At 44.2% G+C, this 23,880-nt stretch overlaps 4 protein-coding genes across 9 annotated transcripts; all 4 read right to left on the reverse strand.

Moving 5' to 3' along the window:
• Nucleotides 1-4,322: 4,322 nt before the first annotated feature.
• On the reverse strand, nt 4,323-7,170 carry LOC101779464. The gene is made up of 3 exons (XM_012843104.3): nt 7,015-7,170; nt 6,061-6,397; nt 4,323-5,968 (listed from the first exon to the last, which is right to left on the reverse strand). Exons 2-3 carry the CDS (start codon nt 6,389-6,391, stop codon nt 4,815-4,817), a joined length of 1,485 nt encoding a protein of 494 aa, XP_012698558.1. The 5' UTR covers nt 6,392-6,397; nt 7,015-7,170; the 3' UTR covers nt 4,323-4,814.
• A 488-nt stretch (nt 7,171-7,658) lies between these two features.
• Nucleotides 7,659-14,481, reverse strand: LOC101779858 (diacylglycerol kinase 1). Of its 6 annotated transcripts, XM_022829861.1 has the most exons (9): nt 13,628-13,737; nt 12,180-12,271; nt 10,775-12,088; nt 9,815-10,181; nt 9,670-9,746; nt 8,808-8,927; nt 8,557-8,721; nt 8,334-8,471; nt 7,659-8,221 (listed from the first exon to the last, which is right to left on the reverse strand). In XM_022829861.1, the coding sequence occupies exons 3-9, from the start codon at nt 11,984-11,986 to the stop codon at nt 8,072-8,074; spliced, it is 2,229 nt and encodes a 742-aa protein (XP_022685596.1). In that variant the 5' UTR covers nt 11,987-12,088; nt 12,180-12,271; nt 13,628-13,737; the 3' UTR covers nt 7,659-8,071. The 6 variants fall into 6 exon arrangements, with proteins under 6 accessions (XP_022685596.1, XP_004983987.1, XP_004983988.1 ...); XM_004983930.2 differs by lacking the exons at nt 12,180-12,271; nt 13,628-13,737 and adding an exon at nt 14,344-14,481; XM_004983931.3 differs by lacking the exon at nt 12,180-12,271.
• A 2,679-nt stretch (nt 14,482-17,160) lies between these two features.
• On the reverse strand, nt 17,161-19,777 carry LOC101780527 (WAT1-related protein At4g08290). Its single transcript, XM_004983932.3, has 7 exons — nt 19,250-19,777; nt 19,093-19,155; nt 18,854-18,970; nt 18,528-18,765; nt 18,222-18,380; nt 17,979-18,130; nt 17,161-17,853 (listed from the first exon to the last, which is right to left on the reverse strand). Exons 1-7 carry the CDS (start codon nt 19,441-19,443, stop codon nt 17,679-17,681), a joined length of 1,098 nt encoding a protein of 365 aa, XP_004983989.1. The 5' UTR covers nt 19,444-19,777; the 3' UTR covers nt 17,161-17,678.
• A 1,799-nt stretch (nt 19,778-21,576) lies between these two features.
• Nucleotides 21,577-23,604, reverse strand: LOC101781204 (40S ribosomal protein S19). The gene is made up of 4 exons (XM_004983934.3): nt 23,410-23,604; nt 22,246-22,336; nt 21,970-22,153; nt 21,577-21,878 (listed from the first exon to the last, which is right to left on the reverse strand). The coding sequence occupies exons 1-4, from the start codon at nt 23,497-23,499 to the stop codon at nt 21,806-21,808; spliced, it is 438 nt and encodes a 145-aa protein (XP_004983991.1). The 5' UTR covers nt 23,500-23,604; the 3' UTR covers nt 21,577-21,805.
• Nucleotides 23,605-23,880: the final 276 nt, after the last annotated feature.

Here is a 23,880-nt window from a genome sequence, read left to right on the forward strand (position 1 = left end):
ATAGTTCCCATCAATCCCCAGTGCGTGTCCAGGGTCCACTTCCCTTGGATACAACGTCCCAGCGGTCCCCCGAATGATGTCGTACCGTGGCCGCACTTGTACCCATATGATGCACCAAGGGGAACGTTTTCAGAGAGAGCCGGGAAAAAGTCCACACCCCGGTTCAATCAGGTATTAGGCTTACCGATTAACATATTCTCAGCGTTTAGTACGTTCAAAAACTTGACCACGAACACCGACATGTTTCGACCTTAGCAATTTCCTCTATATAGACGGGACATCAACAAATTCAGGAACATCGCACAAAGCTCCACCTGTCGACCTTATGATTCCAATATAAGTAAACAGGCAACTCCTATATCTCACAAGTGACAAGAAATTACTCGACTTTTACCGTGTCCCTATTTAGCATAGCAACTAAGTGAGCTATCATGCTAGTATTCAAAATATGGGTACTAGGATCATGCAACTAAAGTTTCAATACAACTCCTACGGACTTAATGCATACACATAAGCAACAAGAATATTCCATAAATTTGGAAACCAAGGTTATGCTTCGGAGCTTGCCTTCCTTCCCTAAATCAGTCTTGGGCTCTTCCGAACTTTGGTTCAGGCTTTAGTTTGCCTTGATCATGTTCAGCTCACCCTCCTATTGTCCTTCTTCGTGTTCCGAGACGAGCTCGTACGTTGTGTCAGCGAGGTTAGCGTCTACACGAGATGCGTATGCATAAGATTTCTTTTATAATTTTTTTATGACGTAGGTTTTATTTTGTTAACCATTACAGAAACATGGGGTGTATTTTCTTTTAGCCACATTCACCTAGACAAGTTTATAAACATTTCTTTTCTTTTGGCCACGTTAACCTAGATAAGTTTATAAACATTTACTATTGTGAATTTATCAGGATTTTATGAGTACGAAAACTATTTATTCCACAATAAGGAGATTAAACAACATGCATTTTGATAAGCAACAAATTTTCATAAGAACAAGTATTTTTACTAGTCAGATATGAGCATTAGGAAACTAACAAAATTTATTTAGCATTTATCATTTTTCTATGATTTTATACGGATTTCCAAAGTTTCAACCATATCTATGCATTTTATTCAAACTTGAATTTTCTCTTTTACAGAACGACCCTCAGAACTTTTCAAGGTTTACAACTATACCCTTGCATTTTGCACTAAGGACCTTGAAACTAAAATCTAGATTGCAATTGGGTCCTTGGCCGGCCGGCAGCTCAGGGAGCTCGATTCCGGCGATGTTGGGCTGCTAGGTCGTGGGCTAGGGTCACAAGGGCGATGAGAGACTCACCAGCAACCGGTTTGGTGTAGGACTCGGGGTTGGAGGAGGGTCAGTGATGGCTCGCGGCGGAGCAGTGGCTGCGCGGCCGCTTCGACTTCGGCTCCGGTGGTGGTGGAGGTTTGTGGGGCTGGGGAGGTGGAGTGGTGGTAGGGGAAGGTGCTCATGCGCTTGGGTAGCGACGGGGATGCCTGGGAGGGGGTGCTCGTCGTGCGGCGGCAATGGCGAAGCAGCGAGGGTGCGTGCGGCCGGCGAGGTATGGGCACGGGGCCTTTTTATAGGCGGCAAGGGGAAGGAGGGAGGGGCGAGACGTCGAGGCGGAGCTCGCAGCTCACTGGCGCGATGGGGCAGTGGTCGGGCGCGCGGGGAGTGGCCTGGTGACCGTGGCATGCGCCGGTGCTCGCGGCGTGGCGTGGACGGCGGTTGGCCGCTGCGGATTTGCCGTGCAGGGGAGGGAGATCGCGCGCGCGGGAAGTGGGCGAGCTACGGCGCGCGCATGTGCGGTCACCTCACCGCCGGCCATTGGCTTGGTGCAGCACGGCGGCAGGAATCGCACGCTGCCTGGCAACGGCGAGCGCGTCGCGTGCGTGTGTGGCGTGCGAAGGGGCCTGTCTTCACTGCAAATTTTCTCAAAAATTTTGAATTACACGTTTGAATCTCCAAATATAAAAGTTGGAGTTCAAAGTATAGGATACATTTTTTGTAAAATCTAACATATGAAAACTCGATGGATTTGGAGATAAACTTGGGAGAAGTTTGGTGGAACGCCAGCCAAAACTGGTTTTGAAAATGATTTGATTTTCAGCCGAGCTTCAACTCAGTTTTTGAACACTTTCCACTCAAAATCAAGAAAACTGCTAATTATGAAAGTTGCTCCATTTGAAGGGATCTATCACTTTTATATTGACCAAAAATTGAGTTCTTATATAAAATTTGTTTTTATTTGCCTCCCAAGTGCATCATTACAAGGGTGTTTAACACTTAACCACTTCGATTTTTCTTTGATTTATTTCTTAATTTCTCTTGCTTTGGCTCTTAACTACTTGAGATGTCACAAAGAAAAGGAGAGAGCATCACGAAAGAACATTTTCTAAACAGACTGATGGAGAAGTTTAGTCAGGAGCAGCAGCAAAAACCATGGAGGTGAAATAATTGGTTTGTAACTGCAGTGAACCGACCAGCAGCAAGATCTTTCCAAGAGATTGATCCCAGATGATGGGTGCAATGAACAGATTAGTCCTATTATTCTATCCCATCTAAGTACTAAGTTTGTGATGATTTTTGTTGCTTCACAATCTTGATATTACATGTTCTTAGAACCTTATTTTATTTTTTATGAAAAAGATGCAAAAAAAATGACTGGTCCAGTGAAGCCGGCTTCTGGCTCCAGAATATGGTAAACTTGTGCAAATCAGCTTTAGAAAACACTAGGAGTGTCTAATAATATTCCTGCATTGTATTGAAAAGGCACACTATTCCATTGCCAATATTGCAGTTTATGTTCAAAGCTTCCAAAGTTAACATGATAGCATCACATGACTTCCTTGGATTGAGCAGACACTCCTTAAACCAACTCTGGAAGAAATGAGCAGCTTTCATAGAATGGTAGGTGTCTCTAGAAAAAGAAAACGAAAAAAAAGGAGTGAGAAAGAAACTATTTATGAGATTTGAGAGGTGTGCAGAGAACTTCCTATTTCTGGTTGCAACAGACCTGTGCAGCTGTGCTCACCAAAAGAACGCATGCTCTCAACCTCCAGCTGAAGCAATTGAGGCTGTTGAGCCAGAGCAGCAGCATGGCCAGTCTATTTTTGCAGAGATCCAGATCTGCAGCAAATGTGCGTTCAGAAATCAGCTCTTCTTCACTCCTTGACACTTGTACTGTCTATGTGTAGCTCAAGCTTGTTAATGGTCACGAGAGAGAGAGAGAGACTCCTGAAGGTCTGACCAAGCAAATTGGTAACCACAAGCCAGAACTGCTGACCGACAAACTTGGTTTTTCTATATTATTTTTGGCTAATTGTTCAGTGGATCATTAGCTTGGAGAAAAGGGATTAAAAAGCACCCCCACTATGATAGATGTTTCTTGATTGTACTTATTGGGACGGTTGATTAGTTAGTGAGCAAGCTTTCCTAAGAAATTAAAATAATGGTTAGCGAGCAAGATCGCATTCACAACAGCTATGCTTGGGTTACACTCTTCAGAAAAAGGTTTCAAGCTTCTTCTTTTTTCATCTGTCTTGTGCTGTTGTGCACATCATCGTAGCCTCATCTGTCCTGTGAGTGAGATTGGATAGTATCATCATAAAAACCTTTCTACAAAGAAGAAACGATAGGCTGCTTTCGATCAAAGATTCCAGGCATATGACAAAAGGCTTTCACGAACAAGGGATGCTGAAAGTTTTGCTTGGCATGTATCATTATATCTTAGAGATAGAACCTAGTTTATCCTTGTGTTTTTGCCAACATGTTCTGCTAATTTGACATCCAAAGGTAAGATGATGAACTGCTCCTTCTATTACTCATTTAATGTTGTGGTTATTCCTTCTTAGAATATTTCTGGTGTTCAACAATCTATCCAGTGGAAGCAGCCATATGAGCCCGTTGCTGGCTGTAAAATAAGAACCCCCGACAGCCAGGAGCAAAGCAAACAAGAAAAGCCACTTGACAAACCGCCAGATAATCCGGATAACGGCAACAGGCAACTTTATAATCTACGGATTCCAATTTCTGGAGACGAAAACATTGGGCATCCCCTCATGAGTTCACAGCACGAATAGCCCACTTTGAACTGGAAGAAAAATAGACGAATTATGGAGGATTCAATTTCTACAGGAATTTTCCTATGAAAACCTTTGGAATTTGTATGGAATGGGCACCACGGGAATTTGAGAGAAAAACAAGGATGAGATCCAACCTCAAGTTCTCTTCTTTTGTTTGTTCTAAATTTTAGCCCACTTTCAGTTGCATGGGCGTTCCAATAATGTTTTTACTATTCCTACATTGTAAGAATCACGCGTTCCAAAATGCCCTAAGAGGGTCTTTCATATGAACACAATAAAATAGATTGTACATCAACGAACAAGGGGGATATTAAAAAACCCCGCGCAAGCTCAATTTAGCTCCACAAGCACTTTACAAAATGCCGCAAAAAGGCTCTGAGAAGCTAAAGAATGTACAGCTCCATGATGCTTCCATAATCCATCATCTAGAGATGTGGCCATATGTTTGAGCTCCATGAGCCCCCAGCACATTACAGCATCTCACAGCAGAATTGAGTTCAAGCACCAGTCTGAACTAGATGTCATATTCAAACTTCTGCCTACGTCTTGGCTATGCATTACTAGATTGCTGTCCATAGTTTTTTTTTCATAACTTGCTTGACAAGCAATGTAAACTCCAATGTAATATCTCTATTGGAGAAAACAGTACTTCAGATTCTTGGGCATATCTTCTCTGTACAACTCCTACACAGATGTGCCTTGATTCCCGAGGTTTCTTGGAGCATCATTCAAGAGAACTCAGCACACTGAACTCCTTTAGGAGTATGAGCTCCATTGTGTTGGCCCTCAAATGATGCTCGCAGCTCATCTTGGTCGTAGACATTTTGTGCGATATTCTTTGCATTTGAGTACAAATGCATCTGATTTGGTAGATGTCTACACTCGCTTGTGCACTCATGGAAAGAAGGTCCTGTGATATGTTCTCCTCCATATTCTTTATGGTCACCCTCTATGGGCAGAGAATTGTCGATGAAATGTTCATGTTTAGGGGACTCCACTGCTGAATCCTCTTCCTCATGGCAAGCTACTGAAGACTCACCATGCAATTCATCATCATCACTGTCCACATGCAACAGGTCTGACCTGTTCTGCTGAGCTCTCTTCCGGAGCATGAAGACATTAAAATAGTAGCTAACAAGATCCTTGCTAGTTTTATCAGGAAATGCAAGTGGGAGGTGGTCCCAAAAGTTTTTGCCCAGGGAGCCAGAATTTGAGAAAACAACTCTTTGAAATCGCTTCTCCTCCTCATCAGTCCACCTTTGAGCAATATCCTCTCCCATTTCACAAAGACCTAACTCACAAAACTTGTCATGTCCCAAGCTCATTTTGAGACTTTCCCTTGCTTCAATAATATGCTGTCTTGCACACCTAACAGAACCTTCATCACTGCATTCACAATCTGCTTTGTTGTCTCCAACCCAATCAACAGGTGATGAGCAGGATGATATTGGAATGACACAGTCCCTGATCCACTTGGCATTCTCAAAGTCATAACCTCTGGAAACAGGTTCTGAAGTAGAAACAGAACTGCAATCCAGATCAGCACAAAAACCAGAACCACCAGTTACACTCACAGAGACTCGGGGTCTCCATTCTGGAATGTCAGCCTGGTGCTCAGGTCCAATTGGCACACACTTTCTAGGGAGGTACTCATGAACAGGTGAATCAATGTCCCCAACCTGGTTATATCCAGCAACTGTTCCCCAATCTTCAAAATAACTAGGGAAAGAAGTCACCCAATCAGGCAATTGTAAGTTCTCTACTCCAACTGATTGTTCGTGGTTAGGGCAAGGGATGCCTGAACTAACGCTGCAGGTTGTGGCACCATTACTTCCAGGAATGTGATCTGGTTGTTTGGTCTCAACTAATTCATCAGCTAAAGCTGAAACAAAAATAATAGTTACAGCTAGATATCTTCTGGATTAATTAATATTTTTAAAGCACTGAGCCCAGAAGGCAAGTGGAGTAAAAAACCTGAAGCAGATATCTCGGTCTCACTTGTGAAAGGGCATTCCTCAAGGGAATATAACCAGGTATTGTGGTCTGTTTGCTTTGGACGTTTGCAGGCAACTTGGCATGGTTTGACATCAGAAAGAGGGCGCTTGTCATGATCTAGTGTGGCAGATTGACAATTCTCGACAGGGAGCCAAGGAAAGCCGAACTTCTCAGGAGGAACTGAAGAACTGTCCTTACAGCCATTTCCAAAACTGGATTCCTCAGAATTTCCACTGGCGTCTAGTCCCCTTAGGTTACCATAAGAAAGACGATCAAATTGGTCAGCATTCTTCTCATGTGTGAACAACATATTATCCTGCCAAACGACAAAACAAAAAACTTAAAAATGTGCATCCTAAACTATCAACATTGGAACTGCCAATGGCATACAATTTATTTTATAGCTATATGAAAAGTACAGGTTCCTGCAACTGCAATTTCATGCACCATATAGACAAATTAATGCTACTCCCTCTTTCCCAAATAAAGAAAAAATAAATAAATAAACAACACAGCAGTTGGGTTGACATACAACTGATGTTCACACACGGCACATTAAACACGTCCGATTACGTAATACATGAACGTTTGTTCCAACTAGCACTTAAAGTCGTGATGCATACAAAATAAACAGTGACCAATCATCATCTGAGTGCATTGTGATGCTCATTAGTTGTCAAGCTTGCTCACACATGGAAGTAAATACATATGACATTTGAGTAATTCTTAGGAAACACAGCATTCAGTAAAGCCCATATATATACGGACAGCTAGAACTACATCGCCAAAGGAAAGAACACTAACAGCGGCCCCTAACTCGCAACATTCCAGCTCCAAATCAAGTCAATCTCGTAATCAGGTCGCTGCACACGAACAACGGAAACCCTAACACTAGAACCCGATTAAGGCAGCGGGGGGAGGGGGAATCGGTACCGATAGCAAGCCGGCGTCACGGGCAGCTCGGATCCGCGGCCAATTCTGGGAGCGGGACCTCGAGTGGGGCGGAATCTCAGCCGGAGCGGGTGGGGAATCGCGAATTTGGGGGCGAATCGCGAGTTGGCCTCGTGCTCTTTTGCCTTTTATGGCGCCAGTGCAGCTCGTGCTGCCGGAGAGGCGAAGTTACCTGAAAGCCCCCTGGCTGCTTCGTCTAATTGCGGCGTGGGCCGCAACTGCAGCGGCAGGTCAGTTCTGGAAGCATCGAGGGGCAAATCGGGAAGAGGAAGTGCGAATGGGACATCCGGTGGCACGAGGCGGAGGTGACATGGCCACCACGTGCCACGCGCCGCGGAAATCGGTCAAGCTCTCTGCTCATGCTCAGCAGCCGCACGCCACGCCCGCGCCTACGCCTCCAGCCGTCGCAGAACAGGGGAGCAGTGATGGAGCGCAGAGGGAGGGAGGGAGGACGGTGCCGAGCAGCTCAGGTGGATGGATGTGTTTCATCTCGAGCATCTTCGGCGTCTACCAATAGAAGAGTAAAGAAAAGATAGCGCTGTAACAGTTATTGAATCTGGAAAGATTTTCCGAGATGCTCCAAGCAGTCAAGTGAATGCTTTTCCGAGAGCAAAGCCCGGCGATCATATTCAAACATGAGAAGAAAATAATTTGACGTGCGTGCAACATTATTACATACAAGTATTTCAGAAATCCCATTTTATTTACAAGCGAGACACCAGCCGAACTGAAAACAGCGGCTAGAGCGGCAAAAATTAAAGTCCATACTGGCCAACGGATCACAAAATGGCCAGACGGGGGATTCCACTGCACAAAGTGGAGCATGCAACAGATGCATGCTATACAGCACACGTAACACACATGCACGCAGCATTACATGGTATATTTCCCACAAGGAAAACCTAACCAAAACTCACTTGTATTGTATCCCCCGGGTAGATCCGGATAGTACTTCGTGCTGCGAGAGAAACCACTCTGTAGCGAAGGCAGAGCACTGCGCAGGAGGCAATGCATTTGCAACATCCGGATGAGCTGCGATTCATGCCAGCCTTAGAGCCATTTCTTGGAGGAGGGCTCTCTTCTGGGAAGCATTGATTACGTGGCTGGATTCAGCATGCTCAAGCACGTCCGTGATGATCGCAGCAGCGTGACCAAGAGGCTCTTCGATCGCCGCCCTCAACATGAAAGCCTGAAAAGCATGGCGAAAAAAACAAACAAGAAAAATTAGTATATAGAACTCTATCTGCTAATCATCACATGGTATGTGACTAGCATTGCATTAGGCCAAACCCACAGCAAACCTGTCCGTGATGGGATATCTTGAGCGTGCAGGGCTGCTGGACCCAGGGTTCACCATCCACTTGAACAGGGAAGGGAGCAAACATCTGCATCTTGATCGACTGGCCTTGCGCGATCCTCCGTGCCCGAGAAAGTCCAACCTGAGTGCAGCTTAATTCACTTCTTTTAGGCCTCAAGCATTCTCTTACCTAATCGTCGAAAGATTACTGAACTGTGATCACTTACCTGGAGTGTTCCCAGATGCCAAGTTCCGGTAATGCTAACCACTTCGAGCATCTTGTCATGGATTGACTGCGGATCAAAGTTTTCAGGCTCCTCATCCTCATTTTGCCACAGGTCAACACCTCCCATGTAGCTTGGGATGTTTGTGACAAGCACGCCTTCTGAGTCCTGAAGAATTCATAGCCTAACATGTGAATGCCTAATAAAAATAGCTGGATCCGTGTGCAACAATCACTAAAGTTATCTTACACAACCTCTGGTATATCAATCTCGGTGCCATCAACTTCTAATCGAACTTGCCATGGTAAGTCCACAAATGCCTTATCGATGATGCTCTTGGCGCCTTCCCTCGCATATAGCACCTTATTTAAGAACTGAGACCAAAGAAAGAAACATAAAGAGCCATTATGAAACTCACATAAATCATCCATGCAATGAAAGAAAGCATCACAGTAATAAAGACACCAAAAAGCTGCAAAAGTTTAATGATGTCAACCCAGGTCCAGGTCAGTTGTTTGACTTGTTTCACTCACGAGTCACGACAGCTATGGTACCCAACAAAATGAGAACATACATGGAGATCACAATATATATTTTTAAAATATCCCTAGTCTACAGGAGAAAAGTTCAATCTTCAACAAAAAATAGTGATTTGGAGAGTATCAGTAGGTCCTAAGTGTTCAGCTCACTGAGATTGAAAAGCTGCTTAGCTCTACGCGGTTCACAGGTAACCTGTGTAATTATTTTTCTCGTTTACATATTTCTCAATGCAGGCTGCAGCTATAAAACTTGACAATTAGTATTGATATTATGTGATAAAGAGACCCAGCTATCTACAAATTCTATTTGTTTAATAGACCTTTGTCAATGGAAATACAATGCAATTAGATACAAAAAGGAAATAAAATAAGGACTTTTGTTGGATTGGCACGACATAAATGTAACACATAGCTTAATTTGCATAATAAAGCACGTAATAGATAGAATCCTTCCTGTCACAGAGCACCAATATTTTGAAAAATGTGAAACAGAGCACTTTATGGATATAAACTACATAAAGGAGCTATGAAAGTTAAGTGAACACTTGTCGTTGTTTATGATAGGTACTGATAGTACCTGACTGTAAAACTTTTCAGGATTCTCTTCACGGAGATTATGAATGTCAAGTGCAACCTTAGCGTCACAACCAATACCTGTCACCATGGCAAAATAAGGTTTCTTGGATAAGGGGCACTGATAAATGAAGATTCTATGTACCTACCAAGATAGTTGTTCATGTACTTCACTAGAAGTACATTATTTGATTTCTTATCTTCAAATGTCACCTTCCATCTATCCAGGATAGTGACTGCTGCATGCTCTATGTCATGTAAGACTGTGCGGAGACCACCTTGCTTCTCAACAGCACCTAGGCCACCTCCCCATGATAAAACTCTTGAAAGATCATTGCCAGTGCCAGCTGGAAGAATTGCAACAGGTGGAGGTGATTCATAATTTTGCTTATCTATCGCGTCAAGAACCCAACCAACAGTACCATCGCCACCACACACAAGTATTCTGAAATGTGGTACCTTTCTGAACAAAATTAATCCTGTTTCTGGCCCTTGTGAAGAACTCAATTCAAAAACCTAAAATAATAAGAAGGCACATTATCATAACTGAAATCACAGAGATTTAAACAGCATTTGCTAAGATGGGTGCTGAACCTGAACTACAGGTGAAAACAGAAAACATCAGCCTTCAGTTTTTGAAACACACGATTCACAGGTGTGGAAAATAAGTCTTCTTTATACATGATTCTACAGCACAAGATGCTGTTTCTTCAAAGGGTTCAGTGTTTCCAAATTTTACACTGTTGTATCCCACTGCCATATATTGTGCTAATTTAATTACCTAAAGCAGACAAATCTAAGCTCCAAGCACTCAGCTGAGCAGTTACTACTGACCGTCACAAAGTTTTTTTTCTTTTTGAGTGAACATGGTACTAGAAAAATGAGAAGAGAGTGAGACTGCTGATTCCATCACAATAGTTTTTGTAATATGAAATGATCCAACATCATATGGATGAGATGGATGAGTTTATGCGTGCACCCAAAGCACAATGCGTTTGGTGCATTCTACAATGGAGCCTTAGGTAGCACAACAAGTTGAATGTAATTTTCATTATAAAACGGTTAATAACTAGACTTTCAGTAAATTGTAGTGTGAGATGTATCATGACCTGCACTGGATTCAAAAGGAAATGTAGCTTGTGCTTGAGCGAATCTCCACGCTGAGCCCCACTTCTCTTGTTGATAAAAACTAAAAGAGGCCTGGCATCAGCAGGCAAGTCAGACAATGCGTACTTAAGTTTAACTCCACCAGTCTCATCATTGAGTCTTATGGGCTCTGATATGAGTTCCCTACCATCACTCTCACTGCTGTAATGCTCACTGCTGTAATGCTCATTCTCAGCACTCCTTTGAACACTTCCCCCAGTTGCTTTTGATTCCTTAGCCCTCTGGTTAGAGTTCAGTGTGGTGTCACTTGATGAGTCATCGTTACTGTCGCCTTGTACGGAGTCAGATGGCAATCTCTTGTGATGCTTCACCTTTTTACCTCGACTCCCAAGATGTACCCGCACAGTGGATGCAAACTCATTTGCTCCCTGAGTTATAGAACTTAAGATGCCACCAGGTTTGCTAATGGTACGGACAAAAAGTGGTGAAAGAATAAGGCGTTTGTATGGACCGAGGTCACAAATGTCACCTGTTTCAGCAGCCATGGCTGACTGGCAATCAATATGGACCGATCGTTGGCACCACATGCAGCAATATATGGGAGGACCTCCAAGAAAAGATTCACTGCATAGCTCCTCACAGTAACAACAATACTGGCCTTCTTCGGATTGATCAGCTACATCTGTCCAGAGTACAGTCCATTGATGGATCACATGTTTGGACCCAAACATTGAGACACATTTGCAGTCTTTCTGAGAATTTGGAGAGCATATTATGTGTGCAGCTACACCACAAACATCACAACGGTGAACCATATTTTCCGAAGTCATCATTTGCCCAAGGGGCTGAGCTGGTGAAATAGATTCCAAGCATACACAGCACTTCAGCCCTTTTGCACGAATCAAAGATTCTGTATTCCAAACATGTTCAGAAGTAGGAACCTTGTGGTTTCTTTCAAAATTCTTTCTCTTTGATCTGGCAATTATTTTCATCCAGCTTAAACTGATTTTGCGCCGCCACAGTGAAAAGAAGTACCAAAATGTCCAAAGACCAACTAAACCAACCGTGAAGTAAGCTGTAACTGCTATCCAGAACTCTGATGGAATAGGGGATCTGCTGTTCCAGTGGAGCTTATGCATTTGGAATCGGTCTTGCAACCAGGCCATTCTCACAACAGATGGTCCAAACAATGCATAACCTTGAATCTTGGACATGCACAATAAGAAATTACATCCTTCCAACCATGAATGACTCTAGATCAGAACAGTAGGATCAACCACGTCTGGAAAAGCTGAATAGCCCCCTGGTAAAATGTGCTGCAATTGGAAGACATGTTAATCAACAAAGGGCACATATATGACAGATGTAAATGTAACCAATGTGACCAAAAGGGTGAATGGGTCATACTGGACAGAAGCCTCTGTATCAGTCAGTGAGTCACTGGTCAAACTTCAGAAGTTCTAACAAACATGTGTTATCGAATTAAGTATCAAATGGACCTATAGGTTTCCAACCACAGTAAGAAATATGCCAACTACTCATGTATGACGATTCATAAATACATAAACTGAAATTCAGTAGAGCTTTCTAGGAAATTTTAAATACACAATAGTTGCAATATTTCACTACAAACATAAGTTGCAACCAAAATACATCAGAACATATCCGCTGGGTGCATAAGGAAAGATACCGAACAAATGCATAACTCAACTGAACAAATAGAAATTTGTAAACCAAGTGCCGTTGCTGAACATGTTTCGTGGCTGATGAGACATCTTTCTGATGATTGCATTTTTTATCAGTATCAAGACTGGCAGGTCTAAAGAACAAATTACCGCACATATAGTTGCAGGACTGTTTTCCTATTTAAGTTCTCAAATATCCAGATGCAACATTTTCTTTGTGTTCTAACTGGTTGATTTGCGAAAACTGGAACTCTTTTACCATGTCACTGAGTGCCGCTTGTTTATTAAACTTGAGAAGTCTATTGAGAAAATCCTTCCTCTTTTGGAAAAGAAAAATCAAGATTTTAGCAGTATGTTCCTGCAGGTGGATCAACTGCAGGGCTTCCGTAAAAAAAATGGTTCAGTTGCACCTGAGGTTGGTTAAAAATTGAAATGGACCAATTTCATACAAAACAACTACACTGAGGCCCGGCTTAGCTCCTGCCATTTGCTTGACCGTGAAATTGCATTTAAGACATATGCAGTAGGTTTCAGGTTTGAACCAACTTCCATCGAGGATTCGAGGATCGACTAAAATCACATTCACCGCGATAGCCAGCCTATTGAATTGACAACTATCGCCTATGAGCCACAGTCATAGTAAATTAGAAATAGCCATATTTCATATGCTTGGAAAACAGATAATACGCATCCAAGTGTGCTCATGCAGTTATATAGTCATTTTAATCCACAGCCATGAACATAGAAGATTGTTGAAAACTATATCAAACAAACAACCTTGCGTTCGTGGCCATTAACAGCACAATATTGATCTGTTTGCACATATCAGTTAGGCTGAGTAGGATGCAGATGGCAACAGCTCATCAAAAGCATACGAAGATGAGATACTCGTCTCGAGTCTATTGTTGGAAGTGCATAGTGATGAAATACTAAAATATATAGGACGGTTCTCCCAGAAAAGGAAAAATCAAGGCATTTTAGTGGACGTGTCTATTAAAATTTGGCTTGGGGAGTAGTTATGTCGGCTAAATTCGAAGCTAAATTCTGTACGCGAAGACTAAAAAAGCAGAAAGAGGGAGCGGGGGGAGCAACAAGGTCGGCCAAATCGAGCACAGAAATCAATGGAATAGAAATGAGCAAACAGAGAGGTCAGAACCATCCCCAACTCACACAACGAAACCAGGAGGAAATGGCGCCTCTCTCTCTCTCTCTCTCCGCCCCACCGCCGGCGGTCGTCCCCGCCGCGCAGTCTGCTCCCTCCCTCCGTAACGTTGCGTCTTTCCTTGGCAAAAGGCCAAAAACAAACAGAGGAAGGCATCGATCAAAGCAGGAGAAGAGAGCAGGTGTGTCTCCGGATGCTTCCACGTGGGGCCTGGAATATATTCCGCCCACATCCCAGCCGTTGGTCCGATGATCGGGCGGCTCGGACGGTGAGGATTCACCCACGATGGCTGACGGCGTGAATCTTTCGGTCAAGGTCACACCGAAAGGAAGATACCGGTCGTCTCCACTTTACAGCAAGGCCCCTCAGGCACGTGATAATTACACATGGCTTCAAGATCATTGGAAATGCAAGCCAAAAGAAAGAAAAAACGAACTAGTACCCCAGCTTGGGATTTGGAAACATATAAGCCAGAGGTGGGAAAAGCAAATACTAAGGACATGTTTATTTGAGCTTTCAAAAAGTTGAAACTTCAAGAAACTATAAACTTAAAAGCTAAATTTAAATTTATATGGAAAGTTGGAAAACTCAATTAACTTTCTGAGCTCTTCTAAAAGATACAGCTTTTCAAAAAACTTAAAGTTGTTACTCGAATAAACAGATCCTAACTCCTTTTGAATTGAGATGAATGAAAAAATTAGCAACGCAGGTTACGGTTACGTACCTGCAGGCTGGCTGATGGAGAATTATTGGAGATGGATCAGCTGCGACGACGGCTTTGATGAAGGCGGTCGGAGGTTCAGGCCGGCCTAGCTTTCTGATAATCCCTCGATGGCTCGATCCTGCCGTTTTACTTAAACGAGATGGGATCCGCGTCGAGGCCGCGGGCGGCCGCCGCTCTCGTAGGCACCCCGGGACGGGAGGCAGCGGCCAGCAGCGCTGGCGGCTCGGCCCGTGCATGCCGCCGCTGCTGATCCACTCGGGTGGCCGACGGCCGCGTGTCAGGGTCGACCGCCACGTGGGCCGGTGCGCGCCGGACAGCGCGGCGCTTAATCATGCATGCGTGACTGGGGCCAAGGTCCACGGTGTCGGCAGGTGGCAGGGTGGGCGGGCGTTCCGGTCGAGGCACGACACGGGCACGTCGGCATGATCGATCTTTCCGGCAGTCCGGCTCGAGTTTCAGTTTCATAAATATTAAATTCTATACCACGTTAACAATTTTGTTGACCTTAGGGTATTCTTAATGGTGTTATTTCGTATGACTTTCATGAGCATTAAATTTAATTAAATTTGATGTCACATCATCAATATTGCTGACTTAGCAAGGTTATTATACGAGGAGTTTCATTAGAGAAGAGAGGAGCTTCATCCCCTAACACTTAACATAGTTACTATAGTAATTGTACAATAGAATTGTGCACTGAGACTTAATCTTAATAGCAGGATTATTATAAGAAGAGAGGTAGATGTACCTTACGGTGATGTGGTTCCCAGGAAATCCATTAAACTCAGTTACCAGGGGCGGACACGCGACAAGGACCATCCGGGCCATGGCCCTAGACGCGGTCTAACGAACTCCACTGCCCCCATAATCTTTGGCTTCAAAAACAAGACTTGCCAGCCCAGTGACTAGGGCAGAGCGGTAGAGCACAGGTCAGATCGGGAAATCCTATCCATCTTTTGGAAGATGGTCCAACAGTAGCTAAATAGCTAGTCCACAGAGGCCCACTCAAACTATCTAACATTTTAGATGAAATATCTTAATATATTTTACGTAAATATCTCAATATATTTTACGTAAAAATATTGGTGAATTTTAAAAAAATGTTGATGATTGCAAAAAAAAATATTGGTGCACGTAAAAAATTGTTGATCAATAATATTGGTAAATGTAAGTAAGTTAAAGAAAAATATTTGTATATATAAAAATGTTGGTAAATGTTAAGAAATGTTGATAACAATTAAGTCTTTTTAAAAAAAATGTTGATGAATACCAACAAATATTGATAGATGTTAAAAAAATGTTGTACATGGACTATATGGCCTTTAAAGATAAATTGGTTATCTACCTTCCAGAAAATATATAGGAACTTTGTCGATCACTCTAACTCTGACTCCGACACTGAAGAAACCTTGTATTTGTTGTTTGACTCGGGCGTGTTTGGAGGAGCTCCGGCCGGCTTCGACTCCTCCTGACGCGCGCACTGCTGCATCAGAGGAGCCGGAGCTGGTTTGTGTGGCTCCTCCGGCTCCTCCAACATTTGTGAAGGGGGGAGGAGGAGAGAGGAAATTAGCTTCTAGGAACAACGTTACTACAGTACATAAATAGTATGTCAGGTGGAGCCGGAGCCCGATGGGAGCTCCACCAAACTGACCCTCAGGTCATAACGAACGGAAGGGTACCACACATGTGTTCACCGTGTAAGAAATGCGAGCAACCATGAACACTTCTCGATTCTGTCTATCTCTTTAGCAAAGAGTGTAAGTGCGATAGATGAGCCTGTCGACCAGGAAAATCCTCTGATGTGCTCCCTCCGTCCCAAATTGTAGGTCGTTTTGATTTCTTCATGTTTATAGATATTTATATGTATTTAAATAAAAGTTAAAATAATCTACATTTTGAAACGGAGTAGGTACTCTGAAGACAGCCGAGTACACGCTGTTCCGTGTCTCGGAGGAAGGGATCAAGTTGAGCGATCCATTGAAGGAGTTGCGTGGAGTGCACGAGTGTGGATCCACGGAGTGACCGCAGCCCACAGAGTAACCTTTGTGGATTTTCCTACTTTTAAATTTCACATATATGATGAAGGAATAAAGTGTTACTATTGCATTTTGTCATGGGCCAGCAATGCCATGGGCTATCAAGCCCATTTGCGAGTCACAGCCCAAGAGTAGCCGGCCGCCCAGGGTAGTGAGCAGTGACACATTTTTACTCGGTCATCTTCAACTCTATGCGCCCAGGAAGAGTTTTTGAAGGGAATGCCTTCAGGCCGATGATGCAAGTGTTTGCCACGATTCAAGAAGATGCCAATATGCGCTAAAGGGCGTACGGGAACCCAGTCCTGGGTTAGTGTATCTTAAGTTTTCTTAATGAGTAAACTTAGGGCCTGTTTGGCTCCACCCTGTTAAAGTTTAACACCCGTCGCATCGGATGTTTGGATGCTAATTAGAAGTATTAAATATAGACTAATTACAAAACTAATTGCACAGTTGGAGTGTAATTCGCGAGACGAATCTATTAAGCCTAATTAGTCCATGATTTGAAAATGTGGTGCTACAGTAACCATTTGCTAATGGTGGATTAATTAGGCTTAATAGATTCGTCTCGCGAATTAGCACAAGATTCTGCAATTAATTTTATAATTAGCTCATGTTTAGTTTTTCTAATTAGCATCCGAACATCCGATGTGACACTGTTAAAATTTAGCACCTCGTATCCAAACACCCTGTTAGAGAGATAATTTATTTATGTAATATCGAACTTATTGTAAATTTGAACTTCTAACTTCTTAAATGAATTTAAGAATCAGCAGTGCTCCTCCTTTACTTAAAAAAAAAATCTTCAACTCTATCTCTGGTTGCCGTGCGAGTCAATCGGACCGTGTCCCTCTTGGATCAGAGCTGCAATCCGCAAATGATGGGACTATGCGAAAATCCTACCTCCAAGCCTTCCTCTTAAGTCCAGAACATCTCGACTTGCGTGTAAAAGTCGCCTGACGCTTGACGGGGCCCCATCTCACATCGATGCAGCTGTGCTAGTACCGTTCGGTTTTATTTTTGAGATGCTGTTCTTGAGTGCTTATCATTCAATTTTGTGAGCAAGATGTACTGTACATGATGTGTTCCTGATCCTTTCCAATTTTCTTCCTTTTGGCTACTGAATTTGCATACACCTGGATCCTATCTGACAAATGTTTTCCTTACTAGCTGCCTTGTTTTTATAGTGAAGGTGAGAATTTATCAGAGAAAATTTTGTGCATTACAAACTGGAGTCTGGAGTAGAATTGGGCACGGGGCTTAGGCTTTCAGTTCTGAATCCTTTTGATCACTTCACCATCTTCAGTGCTTTGTCCGTTTGTCGTTCCATGCTGAAGAAACATCGCTTATTACCGTCTCCTGCTTCTCACAGTCCAACCCTGAATCCTGCTCTTTGGTGGCTTTGTGCTCTTGATCTCTGTCCTTGCCCCATAGCAACATGTAAAGGCCCAGAATCACAAGGACCCCTCCAATTATGCTGCGGATACATCAACGGGAAGATCAATGATGGATATGATCATGGATTCATGGTCAGCCACATTATTACTCATGAAGAGGAGAGGAACATAAGCTTCAGGAGCAAGAGAGTGACATCCCACGTACCTCCCGACGTATAGATTTTCACCAAAGATGAAGTAGGCTACTGTGGTCACCATGACCGTCAAGAGGGGGTTGAACATGGTAACAAAGACGGGGCCTTTCTTCTTGTTGCACCACAGCTGAATGAAAACTGTCAAGCCATTGCAGGCGATTCCCTGAAGAATTCAGACACCATGTATCAGCACAGGAATGGGAACCCTGCCGTTTTGTGAGGGAGCTTGGATCCCATACTTACTAGTCACATACCGTGTACACGATGCACCAGAACTTGAGGCCGAAGCCTATGAGCCAATCTTCCAGGTTGCGCTGCATAAACGCCGCGAAAACCGCCGCCTGCATCCCTCCAACCATTGAGATCCATGCCGTCAGCGAGAGCTTGGCTGGGTACCTCTTTACAGACGACGCCTGCCACCATTTTTGGACCAAATTTTAATAAGCTTTATATAATTAAAATTCTTTTTAAAAATCATTTCCTATCTCCAATCAAATTTTATCTTTCCTGCACTACTGATGCTCTTATGTAGTAGTAACTGAAAGCGGCTATTTAGGCACCTGCAAGATGAAGCAGATTGACCAGCATATGCAGCTAGCCACCGCAAGCAGTGATCCTTTCACCCAGCTTTCATGTGCCACTGCAACGCCGCTGCCGTGCATGTGAATAGGGGCCTTCCAGAGGCTCCTTATCGCCGCTCCTTTGTACAGGCTTATGGTGGTCACCCCAGCAAACGACACCATGGCCCCTGCGATTTTCGCGAGTCCTCGCAGGCTCCTGACGTTTACAATCTCCATCCTGAACACGAGCCAAACCACTGTGAAACTGCAGACGAATGCCAAGAACGCATCTGCTGTATGCTGAAAGTTTCTCCGGGACACGTCACCTGAGGATGATGGCGATGACAAACGTGATTGAGGCGACGGCGTTCACCATAGAGGTGACGAAAGTTGGAGATGTGTACTTCATGCTCGAGAAGTACATGTTCAGGGTTAAGCTCCCCCTGCAAGACCCAAGGTGAGATTGGAAACCGATCGAACGTGTATTTTTTTTTCTAAAAAAAAATCTTGTAAGATATCATGCATACTTTCTTTTCAGAGAGAAGAACAGGAACAGACATCTTACCCCAGAAGTGACAGTACAAATATCTCCAGAAACAGCATGAGTGTCATTTTAGGCCTCAACGTCCTGCAAAAGATTAAAAGAACACCAAAAGTCCCAATAACGAGCAAGGTTCAGACTTCAAACCATCAGAGCGACGAATTAAAGTGATCTTATTTACTTCTCGTAGAAGTAGGCGAACGGCCAGAGGACACAAGCCGCAAGGAGGTGGCGGTAGGTGACGTAGACGTAGGGGTTGAGCCCCCGGTTGAAGGCAGCCTCGGTGACGAAGTAGAGGAGTGTGAAGAACACCTGCGCCAGCACCATCAGAGCGTGCGGCGCGTACCTCATCATCCACACCGACCCACACGCCATTTCTTACTGTGATGTGCCTCTCGACGAAAGCTGATCAATCAATCAGTGGTGCCAAGACCAGATCGCCCTGTGGTTATAGATACAGGGCAGGGTTGCGGCAATCCGTACGGTGGCTTCTGCTGTGATAGCCTCTAGTATGTGTATACGCATGGTGGCTGCATGAACACTCTCACGGCGGCAGCCAACGGCAGCACATGGGAAATTTTTTCAGAAGTTAGGTATGCTCTTCTCTTTCAGCTCCTCGACAAGGCTAAAGGAGTAGTCCTTTTTCAGAAGCTTGAACCATGAAGAGACTGTTTCCTTTTACCACTGTTCTTCAGCACCTAGAGTTACGATTAATGGAGCATCCACTTATCAACCCCACTTTCTGTTATGCTCTCCTAATGCGTAAGCGTAATGCTCTTTACCTGTGCCCGCTGATTGCTTTATTCTCCTATTGGATTCGTCCAGGGTGCCACCGATGGTTGGCATCTTCCTTTCAGGGAAGTGTGTTTGCTCCCGTTCTTTCCATTACAAGAACAGGTGCCGCACTGGCCATTCAGAAGACACATTAGTCAGATGCATGTGCCTCAGAAGATATATCACTTTGTTTGTATGAGTAAAATGTACTCTCTGAATGATGTGTGCCATTACCTTTGAAAATCTCTGGGTTCTTTTTTTTTCCTTTTTTTCCTTTTCCTTTTTTTTCCCATTCCACCACCGTTTCCCTGAAAAGTAAACAAGATATCAGCGGTTCAGAGTGTAGTTAGGGGCAGTTTTTAGGATTTTTATGGATTTTCCATGAAAATACATAAAAAAGCTAGACCAAAATAGTAAACAATATCTGTATGAAAATCCACAAGTATCATTTCCAAAATCCTGAATTAGTTGCTAAAAATAAAGTGTGCTATGTTTGGCATTATGGAATTCTCTATGTAGTTGATCAGTGTGACAGTACCCCAGACAAAAAAATGGCTTGTGCTCGCCTCTATTGCCGCTGCTTTTGCTCTCCATATCCTTCAGAAGATTACCATTACGAATACAGGATTCCACTGCATGCTTCATCGGAGGGCACTGGTGGCTGCAAATGGGAAATTACTGGTGGACATTTTAAATGCATTTTTGTTTAGTGCGCATGAGATCATGAGAATCGAAGAGATGAGTTCAATACATCGCGACATATCGCAGCTGGATCATGAGAAATATTTCATCTCAAATAGTTTAACTTTATACATCTCAGATTTGACCGAGGAATTGCCTTTAGCTGCATCACTCTGGCCAATCCTCCATTTGATCAACTGTTGGGATCTGCAGTATTTCTTCAGCATCTTCAATTCTTCATGCCAGAACGTGTCTGGTACCAGCTGCTCATCCCAGTCACATACCCCTGGGTTCATTAGTTCAGAACCTAAATTATCCCTCTTTCAAGAAATGTTGGCAAGCACTTAAACTGGAGAACATCCGAGTTCAACTGATTGAGCAAGAATCAGCCGAGATGGTTAAATTTGTGTTGGCCTAGAAAAGGAATTGGGTTTGCAGATCATTACGTTCCTGTGGTGCTGGTCGGATGCCAGGAATGAGGCAAATGCTGGTGAACGGCTACAATCAACTGAGGAGGTGGTGGTGTTCGGAGCAGGCAAGTATGTGCATGCTTTCAGAAGTGGAGCTGCTGGACACTGTGGCCAGTATGACGATGAACAAAGTAAAGGTTGGAAAAGCCACCGCCAGAGATACTCGAAGTGAACTTTGATGGTGCATTCTCATCATACAGAACACGGACCACGCAGTATTGTCAGGAGCCCAGAATTTAAATGCAGTCCGCGATGCTGCGTGCCCGGAATTTTACTGCAGTGCACGATGCTACGTGTGCTGAAGCACAAGCTTGGTTAGCCGCTTTAGCGGCTACGGTGCATAATGGTATGACGAAGATCATTTGGGTTTACTGCTTAGTGACCTGGCTGATTCCCAGGCAGAATAAAGGGCGAGCAACCATGAGTTCCCAAAAAACAAATGCAAACAGCAAACTCTGCCTTATGAACTCATAAAAAGAAACCCCACGAGCAAATTTTGGTAACATGGCTAAAGAGTAATCATCTAATCACCACAATTATCAGTGGTTAATCTATAGCAAAAGGAAAGCACACCATGACCATAAATAAGGTCACGCACATCGCAAACACAATTCCTTTCTTCAATTCCAGAATGAGTTCAGATACTGCATTAGGTACTCAAAACATAGTGCGATGCCATAACTAGATGCATTAAACTTCAAATTCTCTGAACCCAGAAAGGCAGGGCAAGTCCTAGTTCAAAACTGCAAATAAAGTGTAGCCATCTCAACCATCGAACACGACATCATTGAAACAGAAGACAAGAGAGATGCTCAAGCCTCGACAGCAACCCTTCCAGCCACTTGGTCCAGATCACGCCTTCCCTGGGAGGTGATGAGCCGCCCACTGCAAAGAAAACACAAGATAAGCTTCTCTAAGCCACAATGCCACAAAACATTATCAAGCAAGACAAAAAGGCTCTTTGTAGTTGGATTACCCCTTGGGATCAACATCAATGATGCCCATCTTCTGCAACTGCTGCAGGATGTTACGTGAAATGGCACCACTACTCTTGCAGAAGTGCGGTGGGCGGGAGCCGTTCCTCTGGCGACCACCGTAGATCTTCTGGAAGCCACCCACACCAATGCCTTGCCTCAGGTAGATCTTCCTTGCAATCGAGGCTGAAGGAGGAACAAAATTGGAAATCTGATTATGTGCAAAATCTGGATATTCAGATTCATAAATGATATTGCAGAAGAACAAGAGTCCTCACCAGCCCTAGTGTAGTACCAGTCAGGGTCATAAGGAGGGAGCTCCTTGAACCTCGCAGTCTTCACAATGTCAACCCACTCAGGGAGCTCCATCTAACAAGATAAATTAGTTATATTAGTTATAAGAAATTCAACATTGTATATATGGATATTGACAAGCAGACAATTAATGCAACAGAGAAGAAACCATTTCTCCCAGCCTCACATCTCTAATCTAATTGCTTGTTCAGATATAAAACATAAGCTTTGTTTATTGAAGCAACAAAAACTGCAACTACAATTTTGAATTAAAAGCCAACTAAATAAAAGGAAAGCTTGATAGTAGTAGCACTTGCAAAAAAAATGAGCCGAACAACATTCACGTGATAAATGTTTGATGCAACAACCAGAATAAGCTATTTCACTCAAAGACTACTTGACAGATAAAAATAGAAACAAATAAATCACCTCATATGGGGCCTGTTATGCTCAGGGAACTTCCTAGAATTTGCCCAAATCCCAAGTAATATGGATAATAAAACAGCCTTTACAATCCAACAAATACGATCAAAACTAACTTTGACAATCTACGTAGACTTCAACATATCAACACCAACAACTGAGTATTGATCTGCCACATATACCAAAAGACCCAGGAAAGCAGCATTTCCACACGGCAAGTTTGTCTAGGACCAACACAAACACAATTCATGATTGAAGTTACTAGTGCTACCCATTCAGTAGTCCAACTAAGGTTGCAGTTTATTTGCCACCACAAATCTCCAATCAATCCCAAATCCGTTCTCCCTATCTCTAATCAAGCAAGTCGGCGAACAAAGCATCTTTTTTCCACAAATCTGAGGATGGGCGCCATGTACCGGCCTCCAGAGAGGTGTTGCCAGGGAAGAGCTGAGGCCGCGCACGGCCTGCTGCTGCTGCGGGATCCAGCGTTGGGCGCAGCCTGGGACAAGATGTGGCGTCGAGGGCCAGCGGCGGGCGCGACCGGCGGCAAAGCTACTGCGCGGGTGCCGGCGGCGGATCAGCCAGGACACGCTGGGCCGCGCGACGAAAGGCCAACCTACGGAGGTGCGCAAGGCCGCGAGGGGGCTTGGACCGTGGGGCGCGACCATTCTACGAACTGCAGCGTCGAATCGGAAGGGGAAGGCGGGCGAGTCGGGCGGCGTTACCTTGCCGGAGCGCTTGAGGTGGGCGGAGTAGGCCTTGACGAACTCGTGCGGGTTGACATCCTTCACCGTCCTTGCCGTAGAAGCCGCCATCCTGCCACCGCCACCGCCGCCGGGGGACGAGAGGGAGACAGGGGAGGAGAAGGGGTGGGCGCTGCGGCTGCTCGGGGTTAGGGTTTCGTCGAGGGGCGGCTTGGGTGGCGGAGCGCAAATATATACAAGATGGGTTCGGGATTGGAGCGTCAGATGGGAAACGGACGGTTGAGATGGGTGAGCAGGTGGGTTTAGGGTTGGGGTATGGTATGGCTGTATGGGCCGCGCTGAGCACGGTGGTGTGCGTGTTCGAGTTGGGCCGAGAATGGCTGACGAGAGTGGGTTCTAGTTCTAATTGGTCCAATAGGATATGGTATAAGGAAAAAGTCCAACTCCCTCATCTATTATTCGAAGTCTATGCTAACTACTACAACCTTTTGT

The sequence above is a fragment of the Setaria italica genome, chromosome IX (assembly GCF_000263155.2).
Source record: "Setaria italica strain Yugu1 chromosome IX, Setaria_italica_v2.0, whole genome shotgun sequence".
In the NCBI taxonomy this organism is placed as follows: domain Eukaryota; kingdom Viridiplantae; phylum Streptophyta; class Magnoliopsida; order Poales; family Poaceae; genus Setaria; species Setaria italica.